Source organism: Xiphophorus couchianus, chromosome 8, assembly GCF_001444195.1.
Source record: "Xiphophorus couchianus chromosome 8, X_couchianus-1.0, whole genome shotgun sequence".
NCBI lineage: Eukaryota > Metazoa > Chordata > Actinopteri > Cyprinodontiformes > Poeciliidae > Xiphophorus > Xiphophorus couchianus.
In genome coordinates this window covers 10,092,200-10,106,171 of record NC_040235.1, presented here as the reverse complement: position 1 = coordinate 10,106,171, position 13,972 = coordinate 10,092,200, and the positions used below count along the sequence as shown (strand labels likewise).

The window sequence follows — 13,972 nt, the reverse complement described above, 5'->3', positions numbered from 1 at the left end:
GATGAACTTGTATTTAACTTGATGGATAAAAGCCTTCATGGCTGTTTGTTTGAGGAAAGAGTAATTTTGATCTTAAAAAACAAGACCCATGTATTTTTATTTAATATCAGTTATAACATTATCTCTTTAAGTAACAAATGTACATAATAACACACACCACATCTCTTATCAAATCCAAGGTTTTGCTTTTCAAATTATAGCAGATGTATTTTTTTGATAGAATTGTTATTTTGTATAATTATTTACCACTTAATGTGGCAATTAGTAACTTTAAAATCAACAGAGGTTTTCATTAGTTTTTTTGCCCAATCACTTACTGCCAGATTTTGACATAATGTTCTATGCAAAAGCTCCAGATAAACATGCTTTCATCTTTCTGAGCTCCTCCCACATCGCCTCTAAAATACGGTATCCGTGCACCAAGCAACCAGCCAACACTCATTATTAATGGTCTCGGCATGTGGCTATGTGAGAGTGGGAAGTGTGTTTATCTGATGGTGGGGAAGCACATAAACGTGGAGGAGGGTGGGGGGGGCATTAAAGGGGAGCAGACATTTTTATTGTTTCTTTTTTTTTGGCGTAGTTTCCCTCCGGAGGTCTGAAAATTCAACCTGCAGCTAATGTTCATAATGAGTGGACTAAAAGGATACAGACACATTTAAACTGCCTGCTTTGTGGAATAGTTAAAACATTCTTAATTTATTTAATGCATCCATTGTTTGGAAAGATGAACAGATTTTAGTATTTGGAGAGATGAACAGATTTTAAATATAATGAGTATAAAATCTCGTGTTAAATGCAAGCTAATAAGATTTTTCTGAGATCAGTTTTGTGATTCCATTGCACAAAAATACATAATTATTTACTATGCTAAATTAGATAAAAATAAAATAAAGTGTAATATTTAGGAAGAGGTGAGATCATACCTGCAGGGTTGGCTTAACAGCAGCATGTCTGACTGCTGTGTAGACTAATAAGTGTGACTATCTGTCCCAAACAGCCAGTTAGCTTTTGGCTTCTTGTTAGCTATTTTTTGCTGCCTGACAACAAAGTGTTTTTTCTTTTCATCTTAAAGGTGCACAAATTAGTTAAATGTAGCAATGTGTGAACAAATATGTCTGTTTTCGATAAGAACATCTTAGGGATGTTTGGTTAACTTAGAAATACTTTATTTTTCTTTACGAAAGGATTCAAATTATCACTCCAACAAAAAGCTTAACCACATTTTTAGTCGTCTTTGTTTTGCTGATTACCAATCACATCTATTTCTGACTAGAAATAGTTTTGTATTTATTCCCATGAACACATGCATGGCTCGATTATCACAAAATCTGATGGGAAAAAGCCTAATGTGAATGTATCTGTGGTATAAACACCAAACAAAACTTTGTTTGGAAACTTCTAAGAATATAGTAATAATTGCCTACACTCTAGAGGACTTCTAGATTTGCTCTAATTTGGACACTTTCAAAAATAGGTCATGTTGGTCATGGAGAGCATGTAGCGATCCAAATCCAGTTAACGTGACCTAAGATGATGACTGGTTCAATTTTAGCAAAGTTGAACAGTAAATGTTGGTTAATGTATTTCAAGTGTCAAGAATTCACACTTCTCAGCCTAAAAGATGGACTTTCTCTACAATTATGCTCAAGCCTAAAATATATTACAGGGCTAAAGATAAAAAGGCAGTTGTAAGCAAATGTGGCTTTATCATCATTATAATATTTATCAGTAATATCCCAATCATATGACTGTCTAACATTATGCAGCATTAAGATTGCATACAAACAGGTAAGGTAGCCTCATAAATGCATCCTTCAGACATTGAGAAACACGGTGTTACGGCCCCTGGCCTCTTGAGGCTGTGCAGGCTCTTTTTTTCTATTATGCAGGATCAGCTGTGCGGGCACAGTTTTCTGATTGGCTGCCTAGAAGCTGCAGGAGAGCAGCCACCCCATTGGAGCAGCAAAGCCAATCAGATGTTGATGAGACCCACCTGCATCATATAAAAGACGTCCGAGTTCATTCCTCCAGTGGGGCAACTAGCAGGAAGAGGTTGTGTAAAGCTGACCCCCACCTTCTGTGTTTTGTGACTGTTTGTGGACAGTTTGAGCAATTTTGTTCTTGTTTCTTTTGTTAAGTAGTGAATCTGCTTTAGATAAACTTTGAACAAGCTAGAGGCTTGTGTTTGGGAGGTTTTTGGTGCTCCCCTTTGTTCTTTCTATTTGGTTGTTTTGAGTTACTTTAGACTGATGTGTTTGCACATCTTGTTATTTAATTTGCACTCAGTGATTTCTGCATTTGTTGGTCCTTTACTTTTGTTTAATTGGGTTAAGTTGTATTGTGTTTTGGTTCTGTGAAAACCTTCATTTTGTAATAAATCACTCTTTCATTCCACTTTTATCTCTGGACACATTTTACGTTACTGCCTCTGGACCCCTAGACCATGGGGGCGTAACACACGGTTTCCTTTTTTTTTTTTTCAAAAAAATATAGTAAATACCATCCAACGGGTCCTTCTAAAAGTTGCACACTAACATTTGCAATTTTCTCAGACATGTTTTAAGCTGTGATTGCTGATTTTGATTAAATACAGTTATTCGCAGCGTTAACGACTCTGTCACTGCAGATGGATGACACCGACATGTCAAAGGAACCGAGATGTACTGCCTGGTGTCACATTCACCATCTGGCCTTTTGTGACAGAGCATCTGGGTCTGAGTGGGATGCTTTCTGAACTTGCTGGTGAAGCAAGTACTCTTCCAAGTGCAACAGAACCTCCCTCCATTTTTCCAAAGGCTTTAAAATTTTCATTTCTTGTCTAATGAATTATTGATAGAACTTAAACTGAAAATATTTGCAAGAAGATAATCCAAAGATTGTAGATTTATGCAGTTTATCCTCATACCTTTATGTCACAGATTTTGACCCTAAAGCCGAGGTTAAATTCTAACAAAAAAACTCTTCCCCTTAGCATAGTCTGTCAGGGGACGCTTCATACCTCACGATGACTTCTGCCGTATCCTGCTCCCTCTCTTGTCTTTTTCTTTGCACAAATCCCCGGAAAGCCCTGCCAGGACGTGGCACAGTATTAAAGGGATAAGAGAGGGAGACTGCTGGCATAGGGAGGGGTAGGGCTGTGCAGGGAGGCTGATGCCATGGCTTTTAGCTGCAGGGTTCATTTGGCTATGAATGAGACTCTGTTGTAGGTATGGCAACAGATAGCTTTGACAACAGAAATGGAGGGGATCACTTAAAATAGTTCAAAAAAATATTTCTATCTATCATAATCAAGCCGGGAGGTGATATGAGCCAACAGTAATTAGAAAAGCTGATTTTATGATCTATTGTGACATGTTAGTTTGACATGTTTAAAATGAAAAGGATAATAACCTGATTTTGGGTAACATTCTATTTTTTCTGCTTTACCAGAATAATTTAGAAGATAGACACTCTTTCTAAATTTCTTTCATAAGCAACTCACTCTCTGCTGTCTAATATTTATATTTTTTTACAGACCCAATCTTTTCTTTGCAAGTGACCTACACCAAAGGCAGAAAAGTTTTTCTTGAAACCCCATGTTGTGACACTCAGATTGTTTATTGTCTGTGCTAATGCTGGACATTGAGTGCAAACTAGGTGTGAAAATCATCCCTTTCAAAGTGTGCCTTGATCAGTGTTAATAGTTGTCAATGATCCTGTGAAGCCGTCCAACACTTGCTCCAACAAGAGACCAAACTGGATTCTAAATTATTCCAGCCCTACTAAAGATAATGGCTTATGTATTTAGTGAAAGGAAACTGTGGCTGTTCGCAACCTTTACAAAAATCTTTAAAATTCTTAGAATAAAAAGCAAAAAGAACTCACAGATCTCAACAGGGCTTAACAAATCTCACTGAAAAGTCACATTGGGCTCAATTTATTTGCAAATCTAGCATCTTTTTTTCTAACCCAGACCTAAATTTAACTGTAAAACTAGATCAAGACTAAAAAAAAATCTATTTTCGCAGAGGGTATTTCTAAAAATAACTTGACAAAATGTTCAGTTTCTAGATGTAGAAAATAGTAGTAAAATGGCTTGCAGCTGATTACATAAGGCTGAATACAAATGTATGTGCCAATTTGTATATGCAATAAAGTTTTATAAAGCAGTGATGTGGCTTAAACTACTTAATATTGTTAGAATAAACTCCAAATGTCTACTTTAAACTAGCATTATGCATTATTAAACAAGCTCCTCTCACATCAAAATGCACAGCCACATTTGTCCACAATTACTTTCACAAAACAGACATCGGATATCTGTACATTGTTCCCCTGAGAGCTTATTTCTGAACACTGATACCAGTCATCACCCACCATCCATCCATTTTCTGTTCACCCTTGTCCCTAATGGGGTCGGGAGGGTTGCTGGTGCCCATCTCCAGCTACGTTCCGGGCGAGAGGCGGGGTACACCCTGGACAGGTCGCCAGTCTGTCGCAGGGCAACACAGAGACATACAGGACAAACAACCATGCACACACACACTCACACCTAGGGAGAATTTAGAGAAACCAATTGACCTGACAGTCATGTTTTTGGACTGTGGGAGGAAGCCGGAGTACCCGGAGAGAACCCACGCATGCACAGGGAGAACATGCAAACTCCATGCAGAAAGACCCCGGCCGGGAATCGAACCCAGGACCTTCTTGCTGCAAGGCAACAGTGCTACCAACTGCGCCACTGTGCAGCCCACCAGTCATCACATGAATCCCAAATAGTTTTTCTTTTTGTAGTTGGAGAAAAATAATAAATAAAAGGAATAAAACACAACGATGGTACAACAGAGTTCACGTTCTTGCGGCCAACTGTCTTTTTTTGTTTTTGTTTTTGTTTTGTTTTTTGTGGTGCAAAATGTGATTCTCCCACAGAGATTTTGGAAACTATCATAAAAGAAAAAATCTTCATCAGTTTTACTATAACAAGTGGAAATAATCTGTATCAAAAGACTTGAACTTAAACATGTTTTGTTTAAATTTCTTATTCAAATAACAAGTTGGTTGCTTTGAGGATACTAAATGTTTTGGTATAAATATAAAAATAAAATCTCATAAAAATCATACGTTTTTTCTCTATGACATACTCCATAACTTTTAAAGCCGGAGTCATAGCTGAAAAAAAGCAAAAATAATCACTTCTTTAGGTCTAAATTTCAAAACTGTTTCACAGCCTACGAAGTATGGCATCACAGAGCAGTCTTCAAGGCTCGCTTGTTAATTTCTATTCCAACAATATGTTGTTTTCATCTCACAATTGCCCCAAATTTGATGTAAAACTAATAGGTCTTTGTGTGCTGGACCAACACAACACATAAAACATTTTTATGTTTGATACCAGCGAATGTTAGTTGGGTTAGTGAGATAAGTTGTGCTGTCTGATGAAGGGGAGGTAAAAGTTTTATCTTACAGTTTTTCAATGCTGAAAACAACTGGGCACATTTGTGACAGCAGCAATCTGCCCAAATGGCTGTCACAGACAAAACAAGTAATCTCTCATGGCTGCTTTTCTAACTTCCTGCGCAGTTGTGCTGGAGTAGTAATGTTAGCCTATACTGCAGCTTATACAGTATGAATGTACTATTGTGTTTTATTGCTTTGTCCTGCCTTGATCCTGCTTGTCTGGTTATTTTTCAGCATTATTGAAATAATTATCTTATTGAAACTGGCAGCTAACTTTCTATTAAACTATAACTGAATGGTTTACAAGCACAAATTGGAACTATTTCTCCTTACTAAATCTTTCAAAGTCAATTTCCAGGTTTTCAAATTCAGTTTAACTCAGCCAGCTCACACTCAGTAATAATTAGGATGGGTGCAAAGTGAGATTACTGCACTTGGTCATGACTGGCACAGACATTTTAAACAGCTCAAGTAAAACTATCCATCCCTGTGTGCTTGTGAACAGTTTGTAGAGCTTAGGTCATCCAACAGTCATTTTCCAGACTTCAGCCTGGCACATCAACTCAGCTTCAGTGGATTATTCTGGACTTTATCTCTTGTTGCATGAAATCCTGTAACATTCTGCAGTTTGACTTTTTGTAACGGTTCTCACAGCTGACATCCATTAGCTGTCAATCAATAGGGCAGAGCTTTGAGAAAGGCTTCATACGTTTGGTAAATCAGAAGAAACTAACTGCTATAGTACTCTATTGATACAAACGATAGTAATTTTTCCTGGACACACATTCGTTTTCTGTGATTTAATATATGAATGAATGTTAATTGTGCACATCAGTGTTAAGGTTAGTTTGAAACAAGAAAAAGCAGAGATGGGGTAATACTTACGATATCCTGTTTCCAAAAATACATCCGAAAGCAAAAAGAGAGAAAAAGAAAAGAGCGAAATATGTCAGTGTTTGGTCACCATGAATGAATCATTTGCTAGTAACTTTACTTGATAATTCATCTTTTATGAGCAATGAAATGGCACATATTTGCACAGTAGATGAACTATGTAGGATTTTAAACTTTAATCATGGACAACTAACCCAAGATACAAAGACTCAGAGGGGAAAGTCCAAAAAATGCATTTGAAAATGAAATAAAATTATAGCCTACTTCTGAAAAAGAGATCACCTGAATAACAATTTCATTTTTAAGTGACTCCTGTTGTTGGTGCACCATCTGAAACTCATGCTAGCAGACATATTTATGGTGCAGTTCTTCAATCTTGGCTTATCTGGACGTTTTCTTGCATTGCTTAAATTTTTTCCTATATTTACAAGTTAATATTTTACATTTACTTTCTCCCCTGACTGTAAAGGGATGCCTTCAAGCGTACATGATTCATTAGCAGTCTGGACGAAGAAGAGAAGGACTGGAGGAAGGAAGGAAGGAAGGGAACATTTATATAACTTTTCTAAATGTAACAACAAAATTGCTACACTATTGGTACCAGTACTACTTTAAGGTTAACCTGCAGTAGTCTTATTTTTTGACACTTCTTAGTTTTCTCAGTCATTTAACTAGTTTACATAAAGCCTGAATGTGTTTGCTCCAGCTCCTGAAGAACAAATTTCTTATCTAATTTTACTGCTATTTATATTTGCAGTAGTTCAGTTTTATTGTGTGGGCACATAAGTAGACAATAATAAAGTTAAAGCTATGACTTATCAACTGTGATGCTGGAAAGTAGATTTTTTTTTACTTAAATGTGAAATGTTTGTATTTGCTCCATATTCTGCTTTCAAAATGCACTGTTGCAGTATTATTACTATAAACCAACAATGAAATCACTCAAAAAATTATCGGTTTGGAAGAAGTTTTCTGAAGGTCACTGACAATTTTTTTTGAAGCTTGGGAAATTTGAAACCGGTCTAATTTCATACATGATGACAATATTCTTGCCCTGCGACAGACTGGCGACCTGTCCAGGGTGTACCCCGCCTCTCGCCCGGAACGTAGCTGGAGATAGGCGCCAGCAACCCTCCCGACCCCATTAGGGACAAGGGTGAACAGACAATGGATGGATGGATGGATGGATGACAATATTCATCTTTATTTTGTCTGTTTACTTTAAGTGCCAAGACACTAGATATATCCTGGATTTTATTAAGTTTAAGCTTACATGACTAGAATGTGAGAAACTTACGCTTGCATTGTTGTTGTGGCTGTTTGGAAGGTGAACATGTTTTCCTTGGGGAACCAGTTGGTGTCCTCTGCAATTTGAGAGAAAAAAATGAATTCTAAAGTTAGCAGACAACCCCCCCCCCCAAAAAAACAGCAACAATTTTTACACTGTACGGGGCAAGTATTGCAATGAATGTAGAAGAAAAGCACAAGACCAGCACCTCACAGTGCACCACTCCACAAATGGAGAGAGGGAGAAACAAGGGGAAGAGACAGCAGAGGAGAAACGGTTAGACGAAGAATCAGGAAATACAGACCACCACTTCACATCTAACACCAACCCTTCTGTCCCCAGCAGACCAGAGAAAAAATGCATTTGAAGTGTGTGCTATTGTGTGTGTTTGTCTGTCAACATCAGAAAGTAAAACAACTAGGGGTGTAACGGTGCATTCTTCTCATGAGACAAAACAATACATGATGTTGGGTTTGAAACCGCTGCTAAACATGCTATTCAACCCAAATAAGACGTAAAAATCATAGTATTTACAAAGTGTTTGTTTTCAAATAACTACCTAAAATGTTAAAGTGATGGACACTTTTTCCATGCTGCTTTTTCTACATCAAAATCAAAGCCTCAATCATAGATCTGGGATGTTATGCACTTTCACAACAGGACCTAATAAATATAGCTTTTGCTTACTTTATCAGGCAAAATGATTTGCAAGAGAAATCTCACAAGATCTTGTTATACCCCTAGAAACAACAAAAAAGCTCTTACTGCAGTTTTTTTTTAGAGAAAGTGAAATGCTCAAATGTTATTTCTTCTCTGGTCAAATATTAGTGAGCCCAGAGAAACTGGGTCACACACCAACCCCTTCCCTTTTTGAATTTCAGCGCCTCTCGCTTCCTCTGTGTCATCCACCCTCTCACCTCTCTCCAGCCCAGTCACTCGGTCCACACTCCACATCCGCTCTAGGCGTCGGTGCTGCTTGCCTGCCTCTCTGGATGTACTTTCCAAGTCCAGTGACCCCTGGCTACGCGAAGGGGTGCCGCTGCATGAGTCGCAAGCAAGCCCGCTGCACTCTGCTTCTCCTTTCGCGCCTTCACCAAGGCTACGGATATTGTGCGCGCTGACGGAGGTCTGTAGCGGTGGCTGGGATAGGTGATGGTGATGATGGGCGTGGTGGTGGGAGTGGGATCCTGCACCCGCTTGCTGCTGTTGGTGACTACTGCTACAGCTTGCCCCGCTGATTCCACCACTGCTAGAGGAGGCGTTTATTCCAGAGACAGGGGTGTGGTGGTGGTGGTGATTGCGGCTACAACTGCTGATGCCTCGGCTGCTGCTCGAGCGGATGTACTGGGTTGGAGATGAGGAGGCAGAGGATGGGGAGGTGGAGGGCTGGATTGGGCCACCTCTAGACCCCACCCCACCGCTCCCCGACTTCTCCTTCAGGATGTCCAGTTCTAGGCTCTCTTTGCTGCCCCGGCCACTGCTCATCAGCATGCCGTGCTGGGAAGAGATGGTGTACACACGGGTGCACTCAAATGACGACTTCTGGTCCTCCTCTGCTGCGAAGCTATGTTCAAGCGAGCGACAAGTCGGCTTGGTAGAAACTGTGATGGATGGGAGAGCAGGCTGGATTAGGCCCAGCTTTTCCTTTGCCAGGATAGAATCTGGTTTGTTCGTACAGCCTTTAGCAGAGGAGCAGGGAGGGAGGTGAGTGTTGTTGATGTTGAGTCCAGTCGTGTCTCTTGGCGACTCTGGATCAGGACCCACCAAGGTTTCACACAGAAGATGAGCTACAATGTGAAAGAAGGAGATGAACACAGAAATATCAGTATAAACTAATTGTAAAACCACTCAAGCCGAGGAGGAGGACGTAGAGGTAGAAAAAGCTTAGGATGGCACAGCAGATACAGCAACATCATCATCTCCCTGTGGTTGTCAGCGGTTGTAGTGACACACTAGTGAGCACCTGGAATTTCAATAGAGGATGAGGTGAAGCAGGTGGAGGAAGGATTAAAACTTCAAAGGAAAACACAGCAGAGGACAGCGGGATGGACAAATGGCAGGACGACAGAGACGCTGACCTGATCCGTTTCGGTTTTCAGGGTGCGTGTGGGACAGGTACTCTCCAAATGCTCGCGCTGCTCTGTGGGGATACACAAACAACGACATACACACACAAAGGAATTAATTCATGGGCTGGAGGTGAAGGATGAGCGGGAGACAAGACAAAAGGAAAGAGGAGAATGGAGAAAAAGGGCAAGGGAACTATAAATTATAATCCTAATTGCCTTCTTTGAAAGCTTGTGCCACCCACAGATTAAGATACGGCAGTTTTATCTTCCCTCTTCAGCCAATCTTAGTCTGAAACCGAGACAATGAGACAGCAGCAGGACACAGAGTGAAGGACAGTTTTTACCTTATGTAATTTCACAGTATGACCTCAGTTTACGTTGGTGGATTTACTGAAAGCAGGCAATTGCGTTTGCATGTCTAACTGTCCATGTGTCAGAAAGAAATACTCAAACCTGACAGCAAAGTGCTGAAAATAGATGGGAAAAACTCTAAAACTTACCAACTACAGTATTTTAATCTGCTATCATAACTAGTTCAGTATGTACACACATTCAGTAAATTAGAATATTACTGAAACGTCTATTTAGTCCAACTATCAACATACAGTCTATAAAGTTGACTATATTGTGTGTAATGAATTATTTAGATTCATACACACAGATGGATGTTTGAAAACGCTTTTTTCTGTTAATCATTCTGTACTAACAACTGATAAAAATGTGACATCATAATTAGAATATTACACTGGGCCCATAAAAAAATATATGAGAAAAGTGAGCTTATTAAGAAACAGAATGTTCAATACCCACTTAAAGGTTGTTATTTTTAGAAGGTACTTTTAATCTGACAATTGTTGTATTAAAGTTTCTACATCTGAAAGATAAAATAACTTAAAGGGAAAGAGTGCAACTTGGCATAGGCTGCATATCAACATACAAAGTGCTATGGTCGTACCATTCCTGTTGTTTAAAGTCCTTCTGATCATGCGCCATAAAATGTTGCAATAAGAGGAATTTTCTCCTTCTGCTTGGCTAGAAGCTACTTGGGTTTGGGTCTTTTTTTTTTTTACAAAAGATAAGTAATCCAAAAATATTTTTTTCATCAAGCAAATCTATATGATGGTCAAACAAACACAAAACCTTAGAACTTTCTGTCATTCTGGCAGACTAAAATAAAGATAAAATAAAAACTAAAATCAAGCTTTTAATTACCTTAAAATACCATTATGAGTGGCAAGTCACAAATCGAATCATGTTAGTTAACTTTGCTAACCCTCCCGCCTAGCTTTTGTGGACTACTCAACCAATGAGAAGTAGGGTGGATAATTATGGTCTCAGCTCAGTTTGTTTAGGACTTCACATCCTATATGATGTCACGGTTGATAGCCCTGTTGCTTTGCAGGAACCTTGGATTCAAATGCAGCCTTGGGATCTTTCTGCATGGCGTTTACATGTTCTCCTCATGCCATGCATTGGTTCAGATTCCTCCCACAGTTCAAAAATGTGACAGATAGCTTAACTGGTCTCTCTAAATTGTGTCAGTGTGCATAATTGTCTATCCTGCGTGTCTCGTGCCCCGTGATGGACTGGTGATCTGTCCAGGTGTCCCCTGCCTCTCTCCAATGACAGCTGGGATAGAGACAAGACCTCCAGGCCCTCGCCTCCAGCTTATTATTATAATTATTTTGCATCCCTGGTTGCAAAATAATGTCGGATAATAAGTGTTGCTACCTCCACAACATACATCAAATAAATAATTTGTTTGATGTTAAATGTCACCAGCCTAGTTTACTCACTAAGTGTGATATTAATATGCAGGCTTTGTCTTGTTAATAAACTCAAGTATAGATTAGCGATGTCTAACCTGCTTTAGATCTTTAACCTCATTTCAAAACAGCTTCTTAATCAGAATTGCTTAATATGGCGTCTATAAAAAGCTAAATAAAGATAATTTTATATATATATATATATATATATATATATATATATATACAGTACAGACCAAATGTTTGGACACACCTTTCTAATTCAATGAGTTTTCCTTATTTTCATGACTATTTATAAGGCAAGAAATCCCACTTATTAACCTGATAGGGCACACCTATGAAGTGAAAACCATTTCAGGTGACTACCTCTTGAAGCTCATCAAGAAAATGCAGAGTGTGTGCAAAGCAGTAATCACAGCCAAAGCTTGCTACTCTGAAGAAACTAGAATATATATATATATATAAGGCACTTCCAAATTTTACGCTGTATTTAGCCTTACAAATGGTACATAGCATTCTGTTAGTCAAAATACCACACGACGACACACTGAATTTCCTTTAAAGGTGTGTTTAAAGCATAATTTATACCTGAAAACTGATCCACACCCACTAAGTGATGCATTCAAATGTTTCTGCCGCAGTTTTCATTATTCGATCAATCCGATTTCCACAGATTTTTGTTGAAATTGCTGTACATTTGCTACTTTTGTCTAATATTAACCCACATGTACTCCATAGAGTTTCACATGAAGGCATATGGAGGCTGTAAGACAATCGATAGTAGCAATAGGGTTGACAACCTGAGGCTGAGTACATGCTGCTTTGAAAGCCAGACTCCTTTATTTCAGATGTAAAATTAAACAATCATCTTCATCAAAGATTTTGGTTTCCTGCAGCCTGCAATGTTTGCAGACTTATCTTTATTTTTTCCCCCTTTTAGTAGCCCCAAGGCCGATCCCATGGGAGGGAAATGTAGTTACTGTCTCTGACACATTGAGGGCAAACACTTACTGGATGCAGGTGCAGGTTTGGAATTTTTGTATCTTTTCGCTGTTTTACTCTTTTACGGCGTCTTGTCTTAATGGTAATTTTGGCTTAAAGCTGGGATGATATAACATTTTTGTACTGTTACTTTTATATATCCACAAAGTTTCTCAAGGGCAGGCAAACTGAAACAGCATATTAACTGGGTTCGTCTTACTTCCCTGTCCTCTATTAAAATACAGATGCTATTCCTGTTTTTCTAAGAAAATTAAATAACAAAACATCCCTCATTCATTTGCAGCTTGAATAGTTTTCATAACCTGATATGTTCACAATGCCAGTTAAGCTTTTAAGGCCTAAATTTACTCATCATGAGCAGAAACAGATTTTCACATGTTTGAGCAATTATTAAGGATGTACATTTGAAAAGGTATTTGCTCCTCTGACTTCACACACATGAAATACATTTTATTCCATATGGCTTGATGGGATGTTGGTGCACTCTATGCACTTATGCCAGCTTCAACTATTCTGGAAAGGGTTTCCACAAGACTGAAGAGTATATCTATGGTAAATTGTGTTCGCGTAGAAGTGTATTTGTGAGCAATCCATTCATAACTCTGCTGTTAGACTGCCTGTCTTTAATTTCAACTAAATTGATGCTGAAACCAAAAATCCATTATGATTTGATTTGCAGTCAAATAATTATTCCTGACAATAAACATAAAAATAGACAGACAATACAGAGACTCCTTCCTGTACTGAAGATTTCCACTGAAGGATAATCTATAAGAGTTCCCCTGCTGTCTGCCAGTGGCTTCAATTATTGAAGCTTGTCCAGACCAGTGAGTACACAGGTCACACATGCACACTGAATCCCAGATAGAGCAATCTTACTGTAAAAACAGATCCTATTCACATTGATGGTCAAGTTTTCAGGGGTTACAGAGTTTCTTATGTTAACTCAGTTAAACTTATTTACAACAAAAATAACAACAAAGTCTCATTATTAAAATTGTAGAGTATTGGGAAGGTTGGCCAGCAGATCTATGCATGTCTAAAGGGCTTTTTTATACCAATGACCCTTAATTAGTTTAATCTTACATGATAGAGCAACAGAAAGCAGCTCTTAATTGTAAATGCTTGATTTTAATGTTTAAAAAAAACAATATAACAATATAAATTTTTATTTATATTGAAACACCTTCACTCTAATAACCACTAAACAAATCTAATTACTTTCCAGAACATATATTCAGTGTTCAGAGTGAAATTTAATCTCAGTATTAATCAATCTCTTCTGTTAAGGCCTCAGAAGTTTGTTAGAGAAAAATGAACCAATAGTATCCTGAAAACCAGAGGGAAATAGCAGACAGGTCAATGAGAAAGCTGCAGAAAAGGTTAAAGCGGAGTTGGGTTTGGTTAAAACACAATATCTCAAACTTTCAACATACCACAAAGCCCTATTAAACTCAACATCCAAAAATGAAATGATCAATCAATGCCAGTTTGCTTACTGCAAAGCTGCTAAG

The 13,972-nt window shown here is 38.4% G+C and overlaps 1 protein-coding gene across 5 annotated transcripts in view; it reads right to left on the bottom strand.

The window, feature by feature from the left end:
- Window positions 1-13,972, bottom strand: part of nsmfa (NMDA receptor synaptonuclear signaling and neuronal migration factor a) — a 44,644-nt gene that overhangs the window by 20,732 nt on the left and 9,940 nt on the right. For 2 of the 5 annotated variants that reach the window (XM_028025773.1, XM_028025775.1), the window contains exons 2-5: window positions 9,700-9,761; window positions 8,539-9,408; window positions 7,631-7,697; window positions 6,325-6,330 (exon numbers count right to left, since the gene is read on the bottom strand). In XM_028025773.1, coding sequence (XP_027881574.1) covers window positions 6,325-6,330; window positions 7,631-7,697; window positions 8,539-9,408; window positions 9,700-9,761 — 1,005 coding nt within the window. The remainder of the gene's footprint in view (window positions 1-6,324; window positions 6,331-7,630; window positions 7,698-8,538; window positions 9,409-9,699; window positions 9,762-13,972) is intronic. The other 3 variants (XM_028025774.1, XM_028025777.1, XM_028025776.1) reach the window with 2 other exon arrangements.